The following is a 25627-nucleotide window of genomic DNA, read 5'->3' as shown; positions in this document are numbered from 1 at the left end:
TAATAAAAATTTATCAAGATTTATGTATGATGTGATGAGTATGATATATTAAAAAATATTTTAATGAATAAAATTATATGATTACCATTTTACCTTTAAAGATAAAGATAATATAAATTTAAATATAAAAATAATATTAAAGTTGTTATTTATAATTAAAAAATAGTTAAATTTTAATATATTAGTTTTAAAATGAAAATTAAATATATTAATATTAATTGTAATATAAATAATAATAATATTATTAATATATATATATATATATATTACTATATATATAATTATACTATTTTATTATACATAAGCTTCTTCTTTTTTAAAAAATTTTCTTCATCAGCTAGCCAACCATCTAAATGCAAGTAACGGACATTTTCACTGGGATGCGTGATTTTAAATAACAACCAGAATAAATTAGTAACGTTACAGATGGTGTCCAGTGAATGAAGGGAAATCTCTTCAATATTGAGGGATCTGAATTCTTATCCATCTCACACGTACTCTCCCACAAACGCTTTTAAATCTATAGAAACAACCAATGCATAAATGTTGAGAAAAGCTTTCGTTTATCCGGGTTTGCTAAGCTAGTAAACCTGAGATTCTTTCTTAAATCACTAATTCTTTTTAAGAAAAAACAATGGTAATAGGACAGTTAGGATGGGATAAAATCAACTAGAAATTAAGGAGGTGTAATTAACATTCCAATAATGAGGAGATACCTCCCAATTTACCTAACTAATTATGACTGTAGCTTCCCCATTTGTAAATCTTGTTGGAACTAAACGGCCCAACTTAACAAAATAATTGCACTGACCACAATGTCCACTCCATAATCAGCATTAACTCACTTCATCCATTAATCAATTATTAATTATTCAAATACCCCGTACCTCTAATGGATTTATTTAATTAATGCTAATATTTTTGTCTTGCATCTATTATTATTATTATTATTATTATTATTATTATTATTGTATATTATAAATACCCACAATAGCATCTAGATTTCTTCCAAGTCCATCTCCCTGCACATTTTTATTCTAAAGAAAATCAACCACCACTTGCGACACTGTTTTCTGACACAGACACCATTCCTTCCGCGGCTTCACTTTACCACCAGAACCTCTCTCTCTCTCTGAAATGCCTCACGCGTTATAGATTAAAATAATGTGATCATCCTTTCTTTCTTTTCATCTCTTCCCACTAAAACATCCACCTTTAGTTTCCAACCTTTTTTTTGTCCCAAATCTCCATCTGGGTTATTAGTTTTCGTGTCTACCTTTGGTTTTCAACCTTCAACTCCATTCCATAATCAAAGTGTGTAAAAGGTGTTATTTCCTTTTTACTCTACTCATTGCTTCTAAGGCCTTTTATTCTGATTTGTTGGTTTCTTCGTGAGTGCTTCTGAAAAAAATTGGAACATGGTGCTTTTTGGGTACCCAGTTGAGCCTTTTTGGTTTGTTCAACCGACAAGTCAATATATGTTGTAGCACAAGTGTATGAGCTGCTCCTTGTAGTGCTTAGAGGGCATGGTCTTTTTGCTGACTGTGAGTAAATCTGCTACTTGTTATACTTGTTAGTTCAATATCTTTAGGGGAAGTAGAATGGGATCTGGCAGTGAGGTTCACTCAGTTGTGGAGTTCAGTCTGGATGCAAAGTGGCTTATAGATCCCAAGCAACTATTTGTTGGGCCAAAAATTGGGGAAGGTGCCCATGCCAAAGTGTACGAAGGAAAGTAAGTCAACGTTTATTTTTTGTAAAATTAATTTGGTTCTGTTTTGGATAGCACTAGATTTATGCACAATTTCGCATTCATTTTTTATATAATCTGTTTGTTTAGAAAAAAAATACATATGTTGCATCCACTATTGGATCGGAATAGAGAATTATTGGATGACTGTGTGCCGTCTTCTTGTTTGATTTTCTTATTTTTGTAGATATAAAAATCAGAATGTTGCTGTTAAGATTATTAATAAGGGTGAAACCCCAGAACAGATTTCTAGGAGAGAGGCTCGGTTTGGCAGAGAAATTGCAATGTTATCTAGAGTTCAACACAAAAATCTAGTTAAGGTGGGTCATCCCAGAATGAAAGCTTTTCTCTTTTCTGAAGTGTGCTTGTGTATACACTAATTGAGATTGGCGATAGATAGTTACAACATTAATCGGTGCTCGAATATATATGTATGTATATGTATATGTATATATGTATGTATGCATGTATTTTTAAGCTGGGCAAAGATAAGTCACACAATAACGTATACATTTGTCTGATGGCAGTTTATTGGGGCCTGCAAAGAACCAGTTATGGTTATTGTAACTGAACTTCTGTTAGGGGGAACATTGCGCAAATACCTTTGGGGTATCCGGCCAAACTGCTTGGATATGCGTGTGGCAGTTGCATTTGCTCTGGATATTGCGCGAGCAATGGAATGCTTACACTCTCATGGGATCATTCATCGTGACCTTAAACCTGGTATTTGTATAAGATTATCACTTGCTAGTGTTGTAAATTATAGTCAGTAGTTCATAATGGAATAGATTGGGACTGAGCTAGAGTTTTGTGGAATTTTACATCTTCCATCAGATAATGCTTGCTTGTTAATTGCTCAGGGTTGTTTATTTCGATCAAAGCTTAGCTTTCTATTTGTTAGGTAAACTTAACTGGAAGAAAATTTAATGAGTTGTTTTATGGGTAGTTAATTTGTTTAGGAGTTTTTTGGGTTTATTGTATTGGTTAATAGGTAATAATTGTGTCTTGATGACAGAGTTTAAGGCATGGAGATGAAAGGCCAAAATAAAGTCTATAAATTGTAATGTTTTGTTTACATAAAAAATACAAGTGAATAAGTTTATTCACATAAAGGTTTATTTGCTAACACTATTTGGTAGCATAGCATCTTTTGTTTTCTAGCCTGTATGGCCTGTACATTAGAGAAGAAATGCAAATCTTTGATATTGTTACCGATTGTTCTCTATATATGATAGTTCTACTTGAAGATTAAATCTATACTAGTTTTCATTAACAATGTTGTGATAAAAAGGTCTAAAATATATTTGTGCTTCCTTTTTTTAATTAAATTTCGTCTTTGTCTTTTAAATTTAAAAGGTTTACTTTTGGTCCTTTAACTCCCAAAATTCAGTTAATTTTCTTTTGGAACTAACTGTTTCCAATTTTATGACAATTTGAAACCTCTTTTTTGATTGATTCAAGATACGACTCCTTAAGTTAAGCTGCTTGGAAAGTAAATAGGACTGGAGGGCTTAGATTGTTTGGGAAGGCCCAAGGTTTGGAGGGTCTATGTTAGGAGGAGCAGAGAAGGAAAAATGAGGGTTGACGTGGTAGTAGGTGTAACGGAATTGACAAACGCATGAAGTGAAATATAGGCTATATGAGGAGTGTTATGGAGAGGGGGAAGGGGGAGAAAAATAATCGACATTTCTGTTATGGACAAAGGGTAATAGCTGCTCTGTGGGAGCCTAGGTCTGTGGCAGTATGATTTTGTTCCTTTTGTATTTGACGTTTCAATATTAAACAAAAATCATTTTCCAATTTCACGGTTTCATTGTTCTTTGTTTTGGTCTCTAACGTTTGGTCCGATCTACCAAATCTTGAGAGAAGGAGAGACGTGATTTTTATGGTGACAAAATCAGCAAATGCCACCCAAGAAGATGGAGGCCAAGGTTGCAGCACTTGAGACAAAGGTAGAAGGCCTCAAATTCATTCTACAAGTGATGCAGATCAAAGTAGAGGACAATTAGAAAAGGTTAATCGTCATAATTAGTAAGAACAAGGAGGATTCAAATGGTACAAGGTGGGACATTAGAGGAATTCAGACAGTCAAGAATGTGGAGTTGCCTATGCTTGACAATGATGACTTTGCCAGTTGGATTGTGCATGTAGAAGTGTATTTACTAGTGCAGGGGAACTTATCCATATGTTAAGGTGAGTCTGGCTCGGTTGTCCATGGACGGGTACACAATTCACTTCTTTCAATCACTTCTCAATGGTCGCATAGATCTCACATGGGAACATAAAATGGAACTATTGGAGTGATATGGACTTGAACAAATAAAATGGATAGAACACACTGTATTCAATTTACACTGTTTTGCTTTTTATTGATGGATATATATAGGATACAAAAAGAGGTGAGACACTTTCCAAAAATACGAACCCTAAAGTTTGATCCTGTCCTAGGTTCCCTTTTACATATCAAAGAATGCAAATCATAACATTTTCGCTATTAGTGCGAGGATTCTGCATAAATTGACTAAATTAGCACAAGATAAAAAGATCAAGTCTTGTTATAGTGAAATAAATGAGATTTCCCACCAGCCTTCTATATCTCCCTAAGAAATTGGTCTTATTAACTTCTGATTTAAGGCCATAGGATTATTTACGGGCTTGCAATTTGTCAAGTCTTTCTCTTCCAAAATATCAAGAGCATATTTTTGTGAAATGATGACACCTTTTAGATAGCCCAAATATTTTGTCTAAAAGTGGCTGAATAGATAATTTTCTATTGAGCAATTCTAGTGATATCATTTTCTATAATAAATATTGTACCCTATGTGTATTTTCTACACAGTGGAGATTAATTCTATACTTAGTTTTTACTATATTCAATACTATAGCTGCCATCCACCATCATCCTCTTCACCATGGAGTAACCACCAGAAGATAAAAGATAAGATATCTAAGATATCTAACATTTCCCCTCAATCTGGTGCATATAAATCATATGCATCAAGTTTATTACAAATATAATCAATTCACAATCCCTGTAAAGATTTACTGAAAATATTTGCTAATTGATCACTTGAGTTAACAAACTCAGTCTTGATGTCTCCAGATACAATCTTCTCTCGAATGAAATGACAGTCAATCTCATTATGTGTGGTCCTCTCATGAAAAATAGGATTAGAACTAATATGAAGAGCAACCTAATTGACACATATAAGTGTAATTTGCGTGACATCTCCAAATTGTAACTATCTAAGAAACTGCTTAAGCCAAACAAGTTTAGAAGTGGCTGAGGCCATAACTCTATATTCTTCTTCTGCACTAGATCTTTCCACAACACTTTGTTTCTTGCTCTTCCAAGAGATCTAGTTACTACGAATGAAGACACAATATCCGGAAGTAGATCTTCTATCAGAAGGAAATTCTTCCCAATCAACATCTGAATAGCAAACAATTCTTGTACGGTTATTGGAACCATAAAACAAACCTTTTTCAGAAGATTCTTTAATGTACTTTAATATACGAATGATGTACCTCCAATCCTAAAAAATGTGAGTTGTCCAAGATCTTTCATGCGAAATGTTTCATGTAGCTTAGCTTGCAAGTTAGTAATTAACCCATGATTAGTTCCTGTAATGATGAGATCATCCATATAAACCAAAATGAGAACTATACTGGTGGGAGATTTGTGAAAGAAGAGAAAATAATCATATTGACTTTGTATGAAGAAGAACTTTAGTAGCGTAGTACAAAACTTCTCAAACCAAGCCCGAGGAGCCTGTTTGGGGCCATATAAAGAATGTCGTAGTTTACAAACATCAATACAAGAAGGAGTCATACCAGAAGGAAGTCTGATGTAAATTTCTTCTTTGAGATCACCATGAAGAAAAACATTTTTCATGTCTATTTGATGCAGTGGCCAAGACTAAGAAGCAAAAAAAAGCAAGAATGGTCTGAATTGTAGTCATCTTGGCAATAGGAGAAAATGTCTCATCATAATTAATCTCGTACTCTTGTCTATTACCAAGAGCTACTAATCGAGCTTTATAACAATCCAATGAGCCATCAGAATGAAGCTTGATAGAGAACACCCATTTACTTCCAATAGGTTTGACCATAGGAGGACAAGACATATTGTTCCAAGTGTGATTTTCTTGAAGTGCCTGTAGCTCTTCTTGTATTGTCTTTTTCCAACATTCATGATCCATATAGCCTGTGTATAACTAAAAGGAATATAAATGGAAGACAAGATAGTTGATAAAGAGACAAGTGTAAAAAAACCGTACCAATCATGAGGTTTAGAGGATCGAGTGGACCTGTGAAGAGGTAGGACAAACATGATAAGATCTAGTGTAGGAGCAATGACAGGGTCAAGTGTTGGGGCAGAATCATGAAGGGCACCTGGAGGATGGTGACAATGTCTTTCATATAGAACACTAGGCTTGAATTGTTTTACAAGTTTAGAAGAATCTGAAAAATTGGGGCATAAGAGATAAAGATGAAGATGATGGTGCAACATATGATGGAAAGAAATACTGTGTTTCAAAGAAAACCACATTCCTTGAAACTCTAATATGAGGAGACTAAGGATGATAACATACATACCCTTTTTTAGTTTCCTTTGCTTTGATTATCGTTATTACTGTTATTTGTGTTTAAAAGCGCGTGTTTGCTGTTATTGGGCTGCCATTGTTTTTTTTTTTCCTTTGCTTTGCTGTTCTGTGCTCGTCCACCATGAACCATGGCTGCCCTGTTTTGTTCCGCCTGGCAGTGGCCATTTTGGCCTGTTTTACCGCTAGGCGGTGGCGCCTCGCCACTGGTTCAAGACTTCTGGCGCCTGGCAGCACTTGTGAAGGGGCCAGGCGGTGGCCCCTTTTTTTGGCTCCTTCTTTGATTTTCAATTGATTGCTGCTTGGGTTGTGACGCACCAATCATGCAATAGTTTTTGCACTTGATTGACTCGATATTTTTGTTGTTCTAGCTTAGTTTTTATATGCAATTAACTCTTTTTGATTGAATCTCTCATTCCAATGCTAAAATTAAATTGCCTCTTTGTACCGAATGCTTATTTTGCAAATGGCATCCTCCTCCAACCCCAAGAGGATAAAGATTGCCATTGGCAACCCCACAAAAGGGCAGAAATGCAAGGAGAGAATTTACTCTCACTACTTCCTCACAAAAGACAATGAAGACTGCTTCCAAGTGGTCATGCAGAGAAAAGTTGTGGCAGAGAGGAAAGTTATTCTAAAGCCCGAGGAAGTCAATGAATTCCAGCTGGAGTTAATCAGACGCGGTTGGGAAAGGCTGGGTAGCTACCCTAGCACATTCAGTGTAACCTTGGTGAAAGAATTCTATGCCAATGCCAAGGTTATCACCTCTGCAGCTCCCACCTTTCTCAGCTATGTACGGGGGAAAAGGGTGCCCTTTGATGTTGACAAGATCAATGAATTTTTGGGCACCCAGCTGGCTAATGATGTGGAATGCCAATTCTCAACGTTGGATGATGAGGGCATGGCGCTCGGAGAGCTGATCCAAGCACTTTGCTTGGCGGGTGAAGGATTTCATAGGGGCACGATTCAGCGAGGTTCCCTTCACCCCTGGCCCGATTCTGGCCAACTTTTGTGCACGCCAACATATCTCCATGCTCCCATGTGTCTGATCTCACAGAGGGACGCGTCACCATTATGTACACCATCCTGACAGGTCGGGTGATGGATGTGGGGCAGTATATTGCCAATGAGATCCACCGGTGTGCCAATGCTGTTGCAAGGCTGCTCTTGGCCATCCCTCTCTCATCACCCATATTTGCAGCCTGGCAGGGGTGGACATTTCTGTACCCCTTTGGAGAAAGCAACACAGGACCTAAACTTTTCCTATTTTCAGAGGTGTTGCTCAGTTGCTCCCTGACCTTGGAGGTGCCACCAGCCACAACCAGAGCCTGAGCCAGAATCCAAGCGCGATGCAACCCGCATGATTGATATGCGGTTGCAGGCTTTGGAGGCCAAGCTAGATCATCTTCAGCTCCTGGAACCCCAGATGCAAGCTTTATACCGGTTGGGGATAGCCAATGCAAATATGCTTAGGGGCATCTCCCTAACGATTCCAGAGCTGAGCACTCCATCAGCTGAGGAGTTTGCAGCCACTGTTGCTTGGCCTGGGGCCCAGGCCATTTCCACTTGGGGAGGTGGAACCTCAGCTGCTGGAGATGAGGAGGAGGAGGAGCTAGACGAAGAGGGCGAGGATGACGCCTAAGCTTGGAGAGAGTGAATCATATTTTGTAGGACTTGTTTTACTGATAGTCCTGATTTAATTTATGCTTTTAGATTTCAGTTTTAACTTTCTTTTGATAGTGTTGAACTTTGTAGCTTGGTTGGTGAACTAATTTTTTGAATTGAATTGAACCAAAAACTTTACAAATTTTCTCATGCTCCCTTGTATCAGCAATAATTCCCCCAAACTTGAACCATACTTATGACTAACATTCATTTGCTCTCTCAAGCTCAAAGTAAGGTAGTCAATATCTTCATTATGCTCAAGGTTCAACATGCTCCCTTGTATCAGCAATAATTCCCCCAAACTTGAACCATACTCATGACTAACAATCATTTGCTCTCTTAAGCTCAAAGTAAGGTAGTCAATATCTTCATTATGCTCAAGGTTCAAGGAATGACACATTTTATCTTTAAGGCTCAAAGAAGACTCAAAGGGTTTGCCCAAGACTTCAACTTGAAAAGGATTGGCTCAATTATATGACAGGAAAAAGAAAGATGGCCTTGATCATCTGTAGCATGCAAGTAAATGATTAGCAAATGAACTCAAGCAAAGTCAATTATGAGTCCACAGTGATAGCATTCACAGAAATCAACTCTGGGGCACAACCACTCACAAGGTACTTTGGGTTCCACAATTGTCAACATATGCCAAAATCATTGATCACAATTAAAATCAAGCATCACTATATCAAAATGAGAACAACCACAAGCTCATGCTCACAAGCCAATTCAACATCATTTCATAACAAGCACAAAAGATGATCATGAAAAGTACCAATTCAATGCAAAAGATTAGTTCACCAACCAAGCTACAAAGTTCAACACTAAGCTACAAAGTTCAACACTATCAAAAGAAAGTTAAAACTGAAATCTAAAAGCATAAATTAAATCAGGACTATCAGCAAAACAAGTCCTGCAAAATATGATTCACTCTCTCCAAGCTTAGGCGTCATCCTTGCCCTCTTCGTCTAGCTCCTCCTCCTCCTCATCTCCAGCAGCTGAGGTTCCACCTCCCCTAGTGGAAGTGGCCTGGCCCTAGGCCAAGCAACTTGGCTGCAAACTCCTCAGCTGATGGAGTGCTCAGCTCTGGAATCGTTAGGGAGATGTCCGTAAGCATATTTGCATTGGCCATCCCCAGCCGGTATAAAGCTTGCATCTGGGGTTCCAAGAGCTGAAGATGATCTAGCTTGGCCTCCAAAGCCTGTAACCGCATATCAATCATGCGGGTTGCATCGGGCTCTGGCTCAGGTTCTGGTTGTGGCTGGTGGCGCCTCCGAGGTCAGGGAGCAACTGAGCAGCACCTCTGAAAATAGGAAAAGTCTAGGTCCTGCATTGCTTTCTCCAAAGGGGTACAGAAATGTCCACCCCTGCCAGGCTGCAAATATGGGTGATGAGAGAGGGATGGCCAAGAGTGGCCTTGCCAGCAGCATTGGCACACCGGTGGATCTCATTGGCAATATACTGCCCCACATCCATCACCCGACCTGTCAGGATGGTGTACATAATGGTGGCGCGTCCCTCTGTGAGATCAGACACATGGGAGCATGGAGATATGTTGGCGTGCACAAAAGTTGGCCAGAATCGGGCCAGGGGTGAAGGGAATCTCGCTGAATCGTGCCCCTATGAAATCCTTCACCCGCCAAGCAAAGTGCTTGGATCAGCTCTCCGAGCGCCATGCCCTCATCATCCAACGTTGAGAATTGGCATTCCACATCATCAGCCAGCTGGGTGCCCAAAAATTCATTGATCGTGTCAGCATCAAAGGGCACCCTTTTCCCCGTACATAGCTGAGAAAGGTGGGAGCTGCAGAGGTGATAACCTTGGCATTGACATAAAATTCTTTCGCCAAGGTTACACTGAATGTGCTAGGGTAGCTACCCAGCCTTTCCCAACCGCGTCTGATTAACTCCAGCTGGAATTCATTGACTTCCTCGGGCTTTAGAATAACTTTCCTCTCTGCCACAACTTTTCTCTGCATGACCACTTGGAAGCGGTCTTCATTGTCTTTTGTGAGGAAGTAGTGAGAGTAAATTCTCTCCTTGCATTTCTGCCCTTTTGTGGGGTTGCCAATGGCGGTCTTTATCCTCTGGGGGTTGGAGGAGGATGGCATTTGCAAAATAAGCATTCGGTACAAAGAGGCAATTTAATGTTAGCATTGGAATGAGAGATTCAATCAAAAAGAGTTAATTGCATATAAAAACTAAGCTAGAGCAACAAAAATATAGAGTCAATCAGGTGCAAAAACTATTGCAGGACTGGTGCGTCACAACCCAAGCAACAATCAATTGAAAATCAAAGAAGGAGCCAAAAAAAGGGGCCACCGCCTGGCCCCTTCATAAGTGCCGCCAGGCGCCAGAAGTCTTGAACCAGCGGCGAGGCGCCACCGCCTGGCGGTAAAACAGGCCAAAATGGCCACTACCTGGCGGAACAAAACAGGGCAGCCATGGCTCGTGGTGGACGAGCAAGAACAACAAAGCAAAGAAAAAAAAAAACAATGGCAGCCCAATAACAGCAAACACGCGCTTTTAAACACAAATAAAGACAGTAATAACGATAATCAAAGCAAAGGAAACTAATCAAGTGAGTCAAGAATGGATTATTAAGTAAAACAAGAATCAAACACTCCATAAACAATGAGAAGAACACAAATAAGTTTACTTGAATTTTGAATGCAAGGGTGAGTGTTGCAAGTGAAGGTTGAATGAGACGTGAAGAGTGGCTGATGTGAGGTGTGTGCACAACAGCGCCTGGCGAAAATGGGGTTGTTATGAGTGAGAATGAGGAGAGCACGAGAATGTGAAGAAATTGAGGGTTAGGGTTTGTGAATTTAGGAGAGGATTGGGGAATTAGAGATTGAAATTGGGGGTTAGGGTTTGGCAAGTGTGAGAGAGAAGCAGCTGCACCAGGCGTGAGTAGTAAGAGTGTAAGGGTTGGGCCAACTCGAAAACACTTTAAAAAGGCCCAACATGAGCTGACGCTATAGTACCGCTTGGCGGGAGGTCTTGAGCCGCCAGGCAACGTATCGGTGAAACACCTAATACCCCATTTTTCTGGTGTGGCACCAGGCGTGCGCGAAGGTGCCACCAGGCGCCTGGCTTCTGGAGTGATCCCAAGGGCTGATTTCACATCTAGCGCCAGGCGAGAGGGAAAATGCCGCTAGGCAGTTAAGCTGCAGGGTGGATTTTTTGTGTTTTTGGGTTATGGTTGGGTTGGCTTTGACTCTATTGTGCTCCCACCAACCTTTCACTCTTGCACACATATTTTTCAAGCTTTTCCAACTTCAACACAAGCATTCACACTTAAGCAAAACATTTAATTCACATAACATTTGCACAACTTAACTTAAGACATGAATTCACTACACAACTATGCTACTACTATTCTCACAAACAACCAATTTTACATTGCCACACTCTAAGATGCACAAAGGTTGAACTCCATCTGAAATGCAACAACAAGAACATGCTATCACATCCTAAAACTGAATATGCATGACAACACTCAAAGTTATGCTACCCTAGATTCACAGATGCAAATTTAACACAAAGTTCAACATCTCAACAAACACAACAATCATACTAACACATTTCACAAATGCATACAAACATCATACTGAATAATAAACGAAAATTAGAAACCAAAATGAGTTTAGAGTGCTGAGTTGCCTCCTAGGAAGCGCTTGTTTAATGTCACGAGCTTGACGGGTAAGGACTCTAGGCTTCACTGAGGTGCATGCGGTGGTCATCCTCAAAACTTCACCACCCAAATAAGGCTTGAGCCTTTGGCCATTCACTACCCAACTTGTTTGTGAGGAAGGGTCTTCAATTTCAATTGCCCCATAAGCTTTCGCCTCTTTGATGGTAAATGGGCCTGACCACTTGGATTTCAACTTCCCTGGAAATAACTTGAATCTTGAGTTGAATAGAAGCACTTGTTGACCGGGTTTGAAATCTCTTTTCACCAATTTCCTCTCATGATAGGCCTTCACTTTCTCTTTATAGCTCTTGGAGGACTCATAGGCATTGAGTCGCATCTCTCCCAATTCATGAAGTTGTAGCTTTCTCTTCTCCCCTGACAAGGATGGATCAAAATTTAAGAACTTCATGGCCCAATAAGCCTTGTGCTCCAACTCCACTATAAGATGACAAGCCTTCCCATATACCAATTGGAATGGAGTCAACCCAATTGGAGTTTTGAATGCAGTCCTGTAGGCCCACAGAGCATCGTCTAACATGATAGACCAATCCTTTCTTGAGGAGGAAGTTGTCTTCTCAAGGATCTCTTGATTTCTCTGTTTGACACCTCTACTTGTCCATTTGACTGAGGATGGTAGGGAGAAGCGACATTATGTCTGACATTGTAGTGCTCCAAGACTTTCTTCAACTGAGCGTTGCAGAAGTGAGAACCTCCATCACATATCAAGACTCTTGGGACACCAAATCTGGAGAATATGTTCTTCTTGAGAAATTTGATGACTGTCTTAGCATCATTTGTGGGCGTGGTAACAACTTCCACCCATTTGCTGACATAGTCCACAACCAACAAGATATACTCCTTAGAAAATGAGGAAGACAAGGGGCCAATGAAATCAATACTCCAGCAGTCGAACACTTCAACCTCCAATATGTTCTGCAAAGGCATTTTATTCCTTCTGGAGATACTCCTTGTTCTTTGGCACTTGTCACAGTGTTTCACATGTGCATGGGAATCTTTGAAAGTGCTCGGCCAATAGAACCCATATTGTAGAACCTATGCAGCGGTTCTTTCTCTACTGTAGTGTCCTCAATAGGGTGAATTGTGGCAATGCCACATAATACTTCTTGCTTCCTCTTCAGACACACATATCCTCAACAGATTGTTTGCCCCAATCTTGAAAAGGTGAGGATCATCCCACACATAGTATTTTGCTTCCCTGAACAGCTTCTGTTGTTGATGCCAACTCATATCCTCAGGAACAACTTGAGCAGCCTTAAAGTTTTCCATTTCTGCAAACCAAGGTCTATTAGACACTAGAAGCAGCTTTTCATCAGGGAATTCTTCTAACACTTCCTTCTCCAGTGTGGTCACCTCTTCATTCACTAGTCTTGACAAATGGTCTGCCACTTGATTTTCACAACCCTTGTCATTAATCTCAAGATCAAATTCCTGCAACAACAAAATTCACCTAATGAATCTAGGTTTAGAATCAGGTTTAATGAGCAAGTATTTGATTGCAGCATGGTCAATGTAAACCACAACTTTAGAACCGATAAGATAAGAACGAAACTTTTCTAAGGCATACACTATTGCTAGTAACTCCTTTTCAGTAGTTGCATAATTCACTTGGTGTTCATTAAGGACTTTACTAGCATAGTGTATGGAATGAAAAATCTTATTCTTTCTTTGCCCCAAAACAGCCCCAACCACATAATCACTTGTATCACACATAAGTTCAAAATCAAGTTCCCAATTAGGTGTAGTAATTATGGGTGCGGAGACTAGGCTGGTTATCAAAAGATTGAAAACATTTAAACATTCAGCATCAAAATTAAAGGAAATATCCTTATTGAGCAAGTTGCTCAATGGCTTGGCTATCTTGGAGAAATCCTTGATGAAGCGTCGGTAGAAACCCGCATGTCCAAGAAAGGTCCGGATTCCCTTCACATTTGTTGGTGGTGGGAGTTTCTCAATGACATCCACCTTTGCTTTGTCCACTTCAATGCCCTTGGAAGATATTTTGTGGCCCAAGACAATCCCTTCAGTCACCATGAAATGGCATTTCTCCCAATTGAGAATGAGATTGGTTTCAACACATCTCTTGAGCACAACTTCCAGATTTGCCAAGCAAAGATCAAATGAGCTTCCAAACTCCGAGAAATCATCCATGAAGACCTCTATATACTTCTCCACAAGGTCGGAGAAAATAGCCAACATGCATCGTTGAAACGTGGCTCGTGCATTGCAAAGCCCAAATGACATCTTTCTATAGGCATAGATACCAAAAGGGCAAGTGAAGGTTGTCTTCTCTTGGTCTTTAGGGTCCACCACAATTTGGTTGTAACCAGAATAGCCATCCAAAAAAGCAATAGAAAGCTTGACCCGCCAGTCTCTCTAACATTTGATCCATGAAAGGAAGAGGGAAATGATCCTTCCTTGTGGCCTTGTTCAGCTTCCTGTAGTCTATGCACATCCTCCAGCTGGTGGCGGTTCGTGTGGATATCAACTCATTCTTGTCATTACGAACCACTGTCATGTCGCCTTTCTTGGGAACCACTTGCACTGGACTCACCCATGCACTATCCGAAATTGGGTAAATAATTCCAGCATCTAGGAGTTTCAATACCTCCTTTCTCACCTCTTGCTTCATCACAGGATTCAACCTTCTCTGAGGTTGTGCCACTGGCTTGAAATCCTCCTCCATGAAGATTCTATGCATGCAGTAGGAGGGACTGATTCCCTTTAGATCATTTAAAGACCAACCAATGGCTCCTGAGTTGACTTTTAACACCTCAATCAACTTTTCTTCTTCTGAGGGTGATAAGGAGTTACAGATGATCACAGGTTTGTTGCTACCCCCTTCAAGAAACACATACTTCAAATGTGGGGGCAACATCTTCAACTCAACTTTTGTCTTTGTGACTTCATTCTCACCCTTCAAATCTTCAATCTTCGCCTCATGAGGAGGGATTTCCTTCAAAGCATCAAGATTGGCTAAACAATAATCAATCTCTTTCTCCTCCTTATCATTGAGAGTCTCAAAGGCATCAATTAGAGCTTTCTCTAGAGGGGATGAGGCGTGTAGATCTTTCTTGGAGCTCATGAGCACTTCATCAAGCATATCAACTCTAAAGCATCCTCCAACATCCTTTGGGTGAGACATGACTTCAAAAACATTGAAGTTCACTTCTTCATCTTGAACTCTCACGGTGAGTTTGCCATCATCAACATCAATTAGCACTCTTGCAGTCTTCATAAATGGCCTCCCCAAGGTGAGAGGAACTTCAACATCCTCCTCCATCTCCATTATAACAAAGTCTACTGGGAATAGGAATTTGTCAACTTTAACTAGCACATCCTTCACTACTCCGTGAGGGTATTTGATTGACCTATCCGCTAGTTGCAATGTCATTCGAGTGGGTTTGATTTCTAACTCCCCAATCTTCTTGAGCATAGAAAGAGGCATCAAGTTGATGCTAACACCCAAATCAAGTAAGGCCTTCCCCACAGCTAGGCTCCCAATTGTAACTGGAAGTGTAAAGCTGATAGGATCCTTAAATTTTGGAGGCAACATCTTCTGAATGATAGCATTGCATCCAGCCTCTAGTTCTATGGTTTCCTCTTCAATAAATCTTCTCTTCATTGTGAGGATTTCCTTCATAAACTTTGCATAGGTTGGCATTTGCTCCAAGGCTTCTGAGAAAGGAATATTGATTTGAAGCCTCTTGAAAATGTCCAGAAACCTTGTAAATTGCCTTTCTTTGTCTTTCTTTGAAGGCTTGAGAGGATATGGGAGAGTTTTCACTGGTGGTGATTTTATTGCCACTTCCTTTTTCTCATTTTTTCTATTTTCACTTTTATTCTCTTCCTCTTCTACAACAATTTCTTCATCTATCTCTTCCTCATCTTTGTTTTTTACTCTATCACTGGGCTTGGCTTTGGCTTCATCACTTCCTTTAGCATTCAACCCCACTTCTTTACCACTCCTTGTGACCACCGCTTTGCATTGCTCTTTGGGATTGGCTTCGGTGTTGGCAGAAAATGAACTGCTTTGTTGATTCGCCACTTGCTTGGCCAATTGCCCCGCTTGCACCTCCAAGTTTTTAATTGAGGCTTCGGTGTTCTTTTGATTCTGAATTGACATTTGCATGAATTGCTGCATCATGTCTTCAAGCTTAGATGTTCTATCAGACAAAGAGGGATGTTGGTATGTTTGTTGATGTGGGGGCCTATTGGAAGGTCCTGCTTGGCCCATGTTTTGGTGAGGTCTCCATCCTTGGTTATAGTTCCCTGGTCGACCCTGATTGCCCATATAACTAACTTCCTCTTGAGATGTGCTTTGTATAGCACATTGCCCATTAGTATGGTTTCCTCCACATAACTCACAACTTTGCACTTGTTGGAGTTGAGCTATAGAGGCATTTTGAAGCTCTTGGGGAAGTTGTGACAATTTCTTCATGAGAGTCTCCAACTGCTAAGTCATAATCTTGTTCTGAGCCAATAGAACATCTTGAGATTGAAGCTCTAGAATACCCTTCTTTTGAGAATGAGCTCTTTCAGTATAAGCTTCATTATCATTGGCTGCCATATTCTCTATTAACTCATACACTTCCTCTGGTGTCTTCCACTTGACACTCCCACCAGCAGAGGCATCCAACATCAACTTTGACTGGGATTTAAACCTTGCCAAGAAAAGAGTGAGCTGTGTAGGTTGATCAAACCCATGAATGGGAGTTTTCCTCAGCAGTCCCTTGAATTTATCTCATGCTTGGCCTAAAGACTCATCCATATCTTGTTGAAATGCCGAGATTTCCTGTTTTCCCTTATTAACCTTGGACTGGGGAAAATATTTGCTCAAGAACTTTGCAACCACGTCATCCCAGTTAGTGAGGCTATTTTCAGGAAAGGAATTCAGCCAGGCTTTCGCGAGTCCTGCTAGCGAGAACGGGAAGAGACTCAGTCGTATGGCTTCATCAGGAACTTGATGGATCTTCACAGTATTGCATATCTTTAAGAATGTGGCCAGATGAGTGTAAGGATTCTCATAACACAGGCCGTTGAACTGATTACTCTTCACCAGATGAATAAGAGCTGACTTCATCTCCATGTTGGTGGCATTGACGGTTGGCCTAGTAATACTGTTGAAGTTAATATGGCCTGTGAACCCTTCATAATCTTCCAAAGTTAATACGACCTCTACCATCCCCATTAGGATTTTCAGCCATTTCTTCTTCTGGAAAAGAATCAAGATTCTGAGAAGTAGACGGAAGAGTGTCTGAAGTAGAAGAGTGATGGACAACTTGTTGTGTTTGAGCTCGTTGTCTCCTTGTGGCACTGTTGTTTCTGCGGGTAGTTTTCTCTATCTTAGGATCGACAAGGAGTGGTTATGAAGATGCAGTCTTCCTTGTACGGATCCTACCCTGCATAAACTATAAAGCAACAACAAAAGCAAGCTCGAACTGTAAGTTAGCCCAAATAATGTGTGTATATAAGTAAACAAAAATAGTAAATATGAAAAAAAGAATTTAAGTCTAAATAAGTCAAAATCACACAATTGTCTAGTATTAGACATGGGTCCCCGGCAACGGCGCCAAAAACTTGTTAAGACTTTGGCAAGTGTACCAAGTCGCGCAAGTAGTAACTGGTAAGACCGGGATATCGTTTCCCAAGAGACTCGTACATACTAAATAATTGCGTAATTAGTGAATAATTTAAACTAAAGAATAAATCCATAATTTGGATTTTTGTGTGCAAGAAAATAAATATTTCATAAACAAATAAAATGTGAACTTGGATATTTGAAGACTCTAGAAAATGGTAAAAACTAGAAATGCAATGGATTGATATTGTTGGAGTTAGACTTCACCTACTTTACTCTCATGTATATTAAATAATAAAATTCTTCTCCATTAATTACTAATGTCAACCCACAAGTCTACTCAAACCCTAATCCCTTAGTTGAATGAGCCTAGGTTTCCTTATTTAGAGCCAATTCCTTGAATCCCTAAATAAACAACCCCGCTTTACAAATTAGGGTTTACGACAACTAATGGGTCAAGTTCCATTCCTAGATACAAGTTCCATTAGGTATCTTGTTCTAATTCTAGGATTCAAGAGATATTTTCCAATACCTAATGACCCAAATATCATGCAATGAATGATTAAAACAAAGCAAACTTTAAGTACACAAACAAGGATACTAGCAATGAATGGAAGAAGCATATATATATTCAAATCATCCAAAACTACATGAAAGTTCAGTGGTTACATCTAACCCCAACAAAAATGGGTTTAGCTCTCCATTGCCATGGAGTGTTCAAGCTTACAAAATGGGAGTGGAAGAGGGAGGAGATACAAAGAGGAATAAAGGGTAGTTCCCACTAGCCCTAGCAGACCTTCAAGCGCTTCAAAACGTGTTGCTCGAGCTCCAAACAGTCCAAGATAAGTTTCCCTTCGCGAAAACAGAAGAAAAAGGGCCAACTTGACACATCAGCGAAAACTGGCACCTGGCAGAAGCCTCTCACCGCCAGGCGCTAGCGAACAAACAATACCCAGAGTTTCCATCTACCGCCCGACGGTGTCCAGGTCCCGCCAGGCGGTGAGTAATAGTGGCGCCTGGTTGGCGCTTGGCTGGAGCTTGGTTGGCGGCCTCTTGCGCCTAGCGCTGGCTTTGTGTCGCCAGGCGCTTCCTGTTGGCATTTTTGCTCTTCTTGCTGTTCCGGGTTACTCATTTGTCTGGACTTTTGGAACAAAGCTTCCAATCTATAAATAGACACAAAAAATGGGGATAAGTGGTATATTTAGATTAATGTAACCCAAAATGTATTTATTTACAAAAGTAAGGTAAATTTGAGGATTAAGTAGGTTAAAAGCTTTGGAAGAGATGATTTTGCTAAGAAAATGTGGCTTGGATAATGGTAAAAATTAACATTATCAATTTCCTGACCATTGTACTCAAAACAACTATAAACGACTAACTCATTAACTACCTACACTTCAATATTGCATTAACTACTCACATTGGCTATAGTTTCTTACAACGGCTTGTTACCCATAATGGCTAATACATTTAACTTTATTAAAAACCCAACATGCTAGGGGGCATTCAAGTTTCTTTAGAACCTATAAAAGAATCTCTGAAGTTGTGTATTTGGAAGGCATGAAGAAAGATATCTACCATTATGTTGCTACCTTTGGGACATGCCAAAGGAGCGAATATCAAACTTTATCTCTGCCTATACGAAAGCAAGTGTGGGCTGATATATCCATGGACATCATTGAAGGGCTTCCCAAGGCTTAAGGAAATGATGTGATCTTAGTAGTAGTTGACAAATTAAATACACTCATTTCATTGCACTTAGCCACCCGTTTACTACGAAAGAGATTGCCAAAACTTTTATCATTGTGGTAGTTAAGTTGCTCAGGTTTCCCTCTTCTATTGTATCGGATCGTGACAAAATATTGACAAGCCACTTCTGGTCAGAATTTTTCAGATTAGCTGGCACTAGACTCAAGTTTAGTTCTGTAGACCATCCCCAAATAGATGGCCAAATCGAGATAGTCAACTAGTTCTTAGAGACTTATTTGTGATGCCTCACGAGATCTAAGCCTAAGCAATGGCCGAGTTTTGGTTCAACAATGACTATAACAACTCTCTGAAATTGGTTCCTTTCAAAGCATTGTATGGTTGTGACCCACCCCATCTTTTGAAAGGAGCCATTGTTCTGTCAACTGAAGAAGAGTTTAACATGATGACTCATGAGAAGGATCAAATGTTACATGATCTCAATGGAAATTTGGTCAAAAACAAAATTCAGATGAAGAATGCCAAATCCTTAGCTATTTGTCATTGGGTGTATCTCAAGTTACAACTATATATGTCAACTGAAGAAGAGGTGAACATGATGACTCATGAGAAGGATCAAATGTTACATGATCTCAATGGAAATTGGTGAAAAACAAAATTCAGATGAAGTATGCCAAATCCTTAGCTATTTGTCATCGGGTGTATCTCAAGTTACAACTATATAGGCTGCAACCATTGGCTCGTAAGAGAAATGAGAAGCTAAGTACATGCTTTTATGGTCCTTATCAGTTTACAAAATGATTGGAGTAGTTGCATTTCAATTGGCCCTTCCACCAGAGAGTAAAATCCACCTCCACCTCGTGTTCCATATTTTTGTACTAAAGAAGGCCCTCCCTGCCCTCTCTCAGAAAATCCCAACTTCTATCACTTATGTTATCGGAAAAGTTAGAATTGCAGGTAACACCAACTGCTGCGAAAGCATTGTGTAACACTACTCACAAGACTGCCAAAGTGCTTATCCAGTTGACTAACCTGCTAGAACTTGAGGCCACTTCGGAACCAGTGGAAACCATCGTGAAGCAATTTCCTTCTTTTGCCTTGAGGACAAGGTGACTCCTTTGGGAGTAAGTATTGTTAGGTCTCTTATAAGCAAATATTACAAGGGGAGAGTCGTGATTTAAGCTTTATAGTAGGACTAAATTGTTTTAGCAGTTATTATATAGTTTACCCGTTATTAGTAGGTGTGACTACATCTAAACAATTTGTTGAGAAGAAAGAGAATAGGGTTTGAGATTAATCTCCCTTATTATAAGATAATCTATTTATGATAGAGAGAGGTACAATTAAAAAGAGTAACTGAAAATAAATAGAGTAAATAGAAGATATTGTTTGATATTGTGATTAACAATGTCTAACAATATCTTAATAATATCAAACAATATCTAACACAGTTATTAGTAGAATAAAAAATAGGTGACATTTCCTCTATCGTTGGCAAGTGGTAACACATTGAGTATGGAGCCTGAAGCACTCTAAGCTAGAAGAGTAATCAAGAAAGCTGGAGAATCTATTAACCAGGTGGCAGGGACAAGGAATGGAGGAAACAAGGGAAGGAGTTCAACATCAAGAGTCAGTTTCCTCAGCTGGAACTTGAGGACAAGTCTCGTTTTGAGGAAGGTTATAATAATAGGACCGGAGTTAGAGGGAAGGCCTAAGGTTTGGAAGCTCTATGTTAGGATGAGGAACGAAGAAGGAAAGAGAGGGACTGACGTGGAAGAAAATGTTACAGAATTAACAAATGCATGAAGCGAAATATAGGGTATATGAGGACTGTTATGGAGAGGGAAGGGGGAGGAGAGAAAGAATAGATATTTCTGTTATGGACTGAGGGCAGTAGCAGCTCTGTGGAGCCTAGATCTTTGGCAATAAGATTTTATTCCTTCTGTATTTTCCGTTTCAACAATAATAACATCATTTTCCGATTTCACTGTTTCAACTCAAATGTAACAGAAAAGATCTTGAACATGCATGAAAAAGTGAGTTCCATGATCAACTAGGAAATTGAAAATTCTAATATCAGATTCTTTTTCAATTACTTGTAAGAGTCACTTTTCCCATACTGTCCTCTTTGTTTATGCCCTTTTTGCTTTGATAATTAATCTCATTTCATACTTTCATGTTGGTAACTCTAGTAAGATAAATTTCATGATTTGAATCAATTAAAAATAGGCTCAAAACGGTTCTCCGAAATGGGAATCTACTATAGTTTCAGAAAGACAACATTAACTGAAATTCAAGAGTTAAAAAGACCAAATGAATCCTTTGCTAGATAAAGAATAAGAATGAATTTTAGTAAAATATAAAGGACCAAAACTATAATTTTAGCGGATGAAAAAATGTAGGCAATTCCTTCATTCACTTGTTAGGTGTAATGATTTTTGGATGGACCATCGAGATGATGAATATTTGTGGAAATAAACAGCTTCATATTTCTATAAATCTGATGTTAATATCTATCAAGGAATATCTATCTATTTTACGATCTAGTGGAATTCTAATCAAATTTTCTGTTTTCATCTCAGATAACTTGATCTTGACAGAAGATCATAAAACCGTTAAACTTGCCGATTTTGGTCTAGCCAGAGAAGAGTCCTTAACAGAGATGATGACTGCTGAGACAGGGACATATCGTTGGATGGCTCCAGAAGTACTTCTTAATTGTCAAAAATTGAACAATTTATTAATTTTTCAGTTTGGTGATCCATGTTAGTAATTTACAATTTCATTCTTGTTTGGTTACAGCTTTACAGCACTGTCACTCTAAGACAAGGGGAGAAGAAGCATTACAACCATAAGGTGGATGCCTACAGTTTTGCTATAGTTCTGTGGGAGCTCATCCATAATAGGTTGCCTTTTGAAGGCATGTCAAATCTACAGGCTGCATATGCAGCTGCATTTAAGGTTGATAACATTCTTTTCATTTGATGCTTACCATAATCAATTATGCTCAAAGTCATAACATGTGGTATAATTTGTTATTCTAGCAAGCCATCTCGTATCATAACTAGAAGAGTCACTCTGAGCTACCTTTCCATAAAAAGGCTGATGGAGACCATTTCTTGATGCATGTGAAAATATATTTGCCCTTTTTGGGTTACATTATAGAAACATATTTAGGGATGAGTTTCTCTAGAATTTAAGAGATAATAATATGAAAAGAAATTGAAATTAACTTCACAAACGTTAAAATTAGCTTATGCACAAGTTCAAAGTAAAAAATTGGAGGAGCTATATGAAAGAGCTTCTATGTTAGTTCATGCATAAACTAATTTTAACTCATGTAAAAGTGATGGAGGTCCAACGTGTGGTGGAAGGAAGAGACTCCATAGGCAACGGAATGAGTACGGAAGCAAGTGTTTAAGGCCCTTGTAGCAATGGTATTTGGAGTTTGGATTGGTGAAAGGTGACAACTAGACTAAAAGCTAGGCTAGTGGAAAGTGACTAGAGGAAATGTTGTAAACCCCTAGCTTAGGTGATCTAAAATTAATAGAAGAGTGGAGTGATCTCAACACAGTTATTCTATTAGAAAATTCAAGAGTAACCTTTACAAAGTGCCATAAGACTCTCTTTTATAGAAGAGAATGACACTAATGTACATGTACATGAAACTTTGCTTGAAATGAAATGTAAGCTTGGAGAAGAATTCTCTCTTTCTCGGCCATTGGATGCACATGAAGGCATGGATGTGGAACAAGCGGTATGGCACTCCTTTGCAAGCTTGAATCCGCTCCTTTCATGTGGCAAGGATAGTCTCTCGGCCAAGGCTCTCTATTGGGCTTGGATTAGCCCAATTAAAATCCAATGAACAAGTTTATTTAGCCTACTATTTATGAAAGCAAGGCTTAAACAATTGGCCTAATTTTTAAGGCTACTATAATGTTCAATTATGTAATCTCTTCATATCTTCACATCTTCCTTGGCCCATCCTTGGCCCATGAAAAGAGTAATTGAAGCCTATGAGAAGTGTGGCCATTTTGAGGAAAGTCCATTTGGATCTTCTTTAGAATGCTCCTTGTTATTGGGCCTCTTGGTAGACTTTGGGCTTGAAATGCATGTGGGCCATGGATTGAGCCTTGAACATGGATTGGGTCTAGAAGGTCTTCATAAAAAGTCAATTAAATTTTCGTCTTGTTTTTCTTTTCTAAAAATTATTATGCGGAAGTCTGTTGAACCAGACCCTTAAACCTTTATTTCAAGGTTTTAATTCACTCTGTTTTCTGTTTTCAAAGATTTAAATATGGAATGATCACATGGAGAGGAAATAAAATGTTGTCTTCACAATTCCATGTTTAAATATTTGAAAACGAAAAGCGTAAAACAGTAAAATTAAGATTTGATTATTACTTAACAGAAAAGTATTCTTTCAAATCATGTAGATCCTTTATTTTAAATTGCCAAGGTTAATGGCGTTTACCCTATCACCATTGCTCTGGCTTGGTTATCAGCTAGTCTAGTTTCTTATGTGATACATCATATACTAGTGTAATCTTCAAGAGTTTAAATTGTTATATTCAAGATCTTTAGATGACTACGATCATATTTTGATATTTTTTATCATTAAGAGTGCTGCATTTTTTCGTGGAGTTCACTAAGGATTGACAATATAAAGATTAACTTTACTGTTTCAGAATACAAGGCCGAGTGCTGAAGACCTCCCTGATGAATTGGCTCTGATTGTGACCTCTTGTTGGAGAGAGGATCCAAATGATCGACCCAATTTCTGTCAAATAATACAGATGTTGCTTCGATATCTAATTACCATTTCCCCGGCCGATCCAGTTGTTCCGATGCGTATTGCATCATCCAAAAATGCTGTATTGCCACCAGAATCTCCAGGTACAAGTGCTTTAATGGCTCGAAGAGATGATTCTAGCGAAACCCCAAAAGTTGATATTGAAGGCAGGTCTAAAGGGTGTTTCTTCTGCTTTAATCAGTGTTACTGATGACCACACAATGGAGCTCCCCGAGATCACATTGTGGTAATCTGAATAAATCCGTCACAAAATGTTGCAACTAAAATCTAAACAAGAAAGCTTTTTTTATTCAATGACGCAGTTTAGTTCACCTTCATTCGATGTTCTCAGTAAGAGTAGCATGTCATTCTCTTTTAACATTGGGTTTACTCACTTCTTCTAACCAATTGGGGTTGAGGTTGCTGAGATGTATTGTTGTACAATATGGTTCATCCAAAGGCCTTCACCTCCTGCTTAATGCTTAATGTATGGAAATGACATGGATAATAAATGAAAATGGAGGACCATTTTTATCACTGCGTTTATGTAACCCGTTTATGGAACTTGGTAACCTTTTCGATTTGCCATGCACATGCACTTACATATGCCGAATGCCCAAAGTTGATGGCCATGACTGATTATTGTTTTTACAATCAGATTAAAGAATTGACCATTTAATGAATGGACAGATCGTCTTGAGTAGATAGTTTAATGCAAAATTAGACCGTTCTGTGTAAAGTTCAAAATCGTCTATCAAATAAAAAGAAATAAAGAATGAAGTATATAAATAAGGTTAGTGAATTCAAAGTCATCTCCCAATACATTTAATTAAAATTTCAATGTATCGGTACTTATAAGTGTGTAGATGTATTAACAGAATGAGAGGAAAACAATTACATAAACTTTTAAATTCTTCATCAATTGCTATGTGATTCTATTTGTTAAATCTATAACAATATATACAAAACAACGTCCACTAAATTTACCAATCCACCCCTATTTATCATTTTGACATGTGTCTACTTTGTTGGTTTTTCTGTCTTTTGACCAATTATATCCTCACTTTACTGATTCAACCCTAATTTCCTTGTGCATCAATAATTTTGGTTTTATTGTAAATGTTCATTTTCCGCTCTTATCTACTGATGACTTGGTGTTGTAATTGATTGATCGAAGGATTTTTGAAAATTTACAGTAGAAGAAAATTATAAAGGCTTTTTCTTCTCTATTTCATTTCAAGTTTCATTTTAGGTTTTTAGTTTTCGCTTCTCTCCATCTTTGCGGGTTCTTCTGCTATGTTTCAAGTTTACTTCTTATCTTTTTTTTTTGTTAGTTCTGAAACAAAATGTGTAAATCTTCTTCTCTATTTCATTTCACGTTTCACTTTGAGTTTTTCGTTTTGCTTCTCTCCATCTTTGGAGTTTATGTTAGAAAATGATTACTCAAATAATACTAAAATAATAAAAATATGAAGGTTAAAATACTTTTTTTGTCTCAATTTTCGTCAAATTTTTTTAAATAAGTCCTAATTTTGGTTTTGTTTTCAAATAGGTCACAATTTTCGTCAATTTTGTTCAATTGGGTCCTTTTTTGCTAACACCGTTTAAATCATTAACGGCCATGAACAGTGATTGTCACGTGTCATTTCGTGGTTTTTTTGAATTTTTTATTTTATTTTTTTTGAATTTTTTTGAATTTTTTTTAAATGTCCACGTTTCAACCCAGTAATGTGTCACATGTCAAAGTCAATATTCTATATTCAATTTGATCCTTATATTTGTTATTTTTGTTCAATTAGGTCCTAATTTTTGTTAACATT

At 38.6% G+C, this 25627-nt stretch overlaps 1 protein-coding gene across 2 annotated transcripts; it reads left to right on the top strand.

Moving 5' to 3' along the window:
- The first annotated feature begins 1022 nt into the window (after nucleotides 1-1022).
- Nucleotides 1023-24345, top strand: LOC114184768 (serine/threonine-protein kinase STY13-like). Of its 2 annotated transcripts, XM_028072081.1 has the most exons (6): nucleotides 1023-1732; nucleotides 1935-2067; nucleotides 2275-2470; nucleotides 21598-21722; nucleotides 21818-21976; nucleotides 23704-24345. In XM_028072081.1, exons 1-6 carry the CDS (start codon nucleotides 1602-1604, stop codon nucleotides 24016-24018), a joined length of 1059 nt encoding a protein of 352 aa, XP_027927882.1. In that variant the 5' UTR covers nucleotides 1023-1601; the 3' UTR covers nucleotides 24019-24345. The 2 variants fall into 2 exon arrangements, with proteins under 2 accessions (XP_027927882.1, XP_027927890.1); XM_028072089.1 differs by lacking the exon at nucleotides 1935-2067.
- The last annotated feature ends 1282 nt before the right edge of the window (nucleotides 24346-25627 follow it).

Source organism: Vigna unguiculata, chromosome 1, assembly GCF_004118075.2.
Source record: "Vigna unguiculata cultivar IT97K-499-35 chromosome 1, ASM411807v1, whole genome shotgun sequence".
Taxonomy (NCBI): domain Eukaryota; kingdom Viridiplantae; phylum Streptophyta; class Magnoliopsida; order Fabales; family Fabaceae; genus Vigna; species Vigna unguiculata.
Note: the sequence above shows the minus strand (reverse complement) of the source record. Positions and strands in the feature narration are given on the sequence as shown.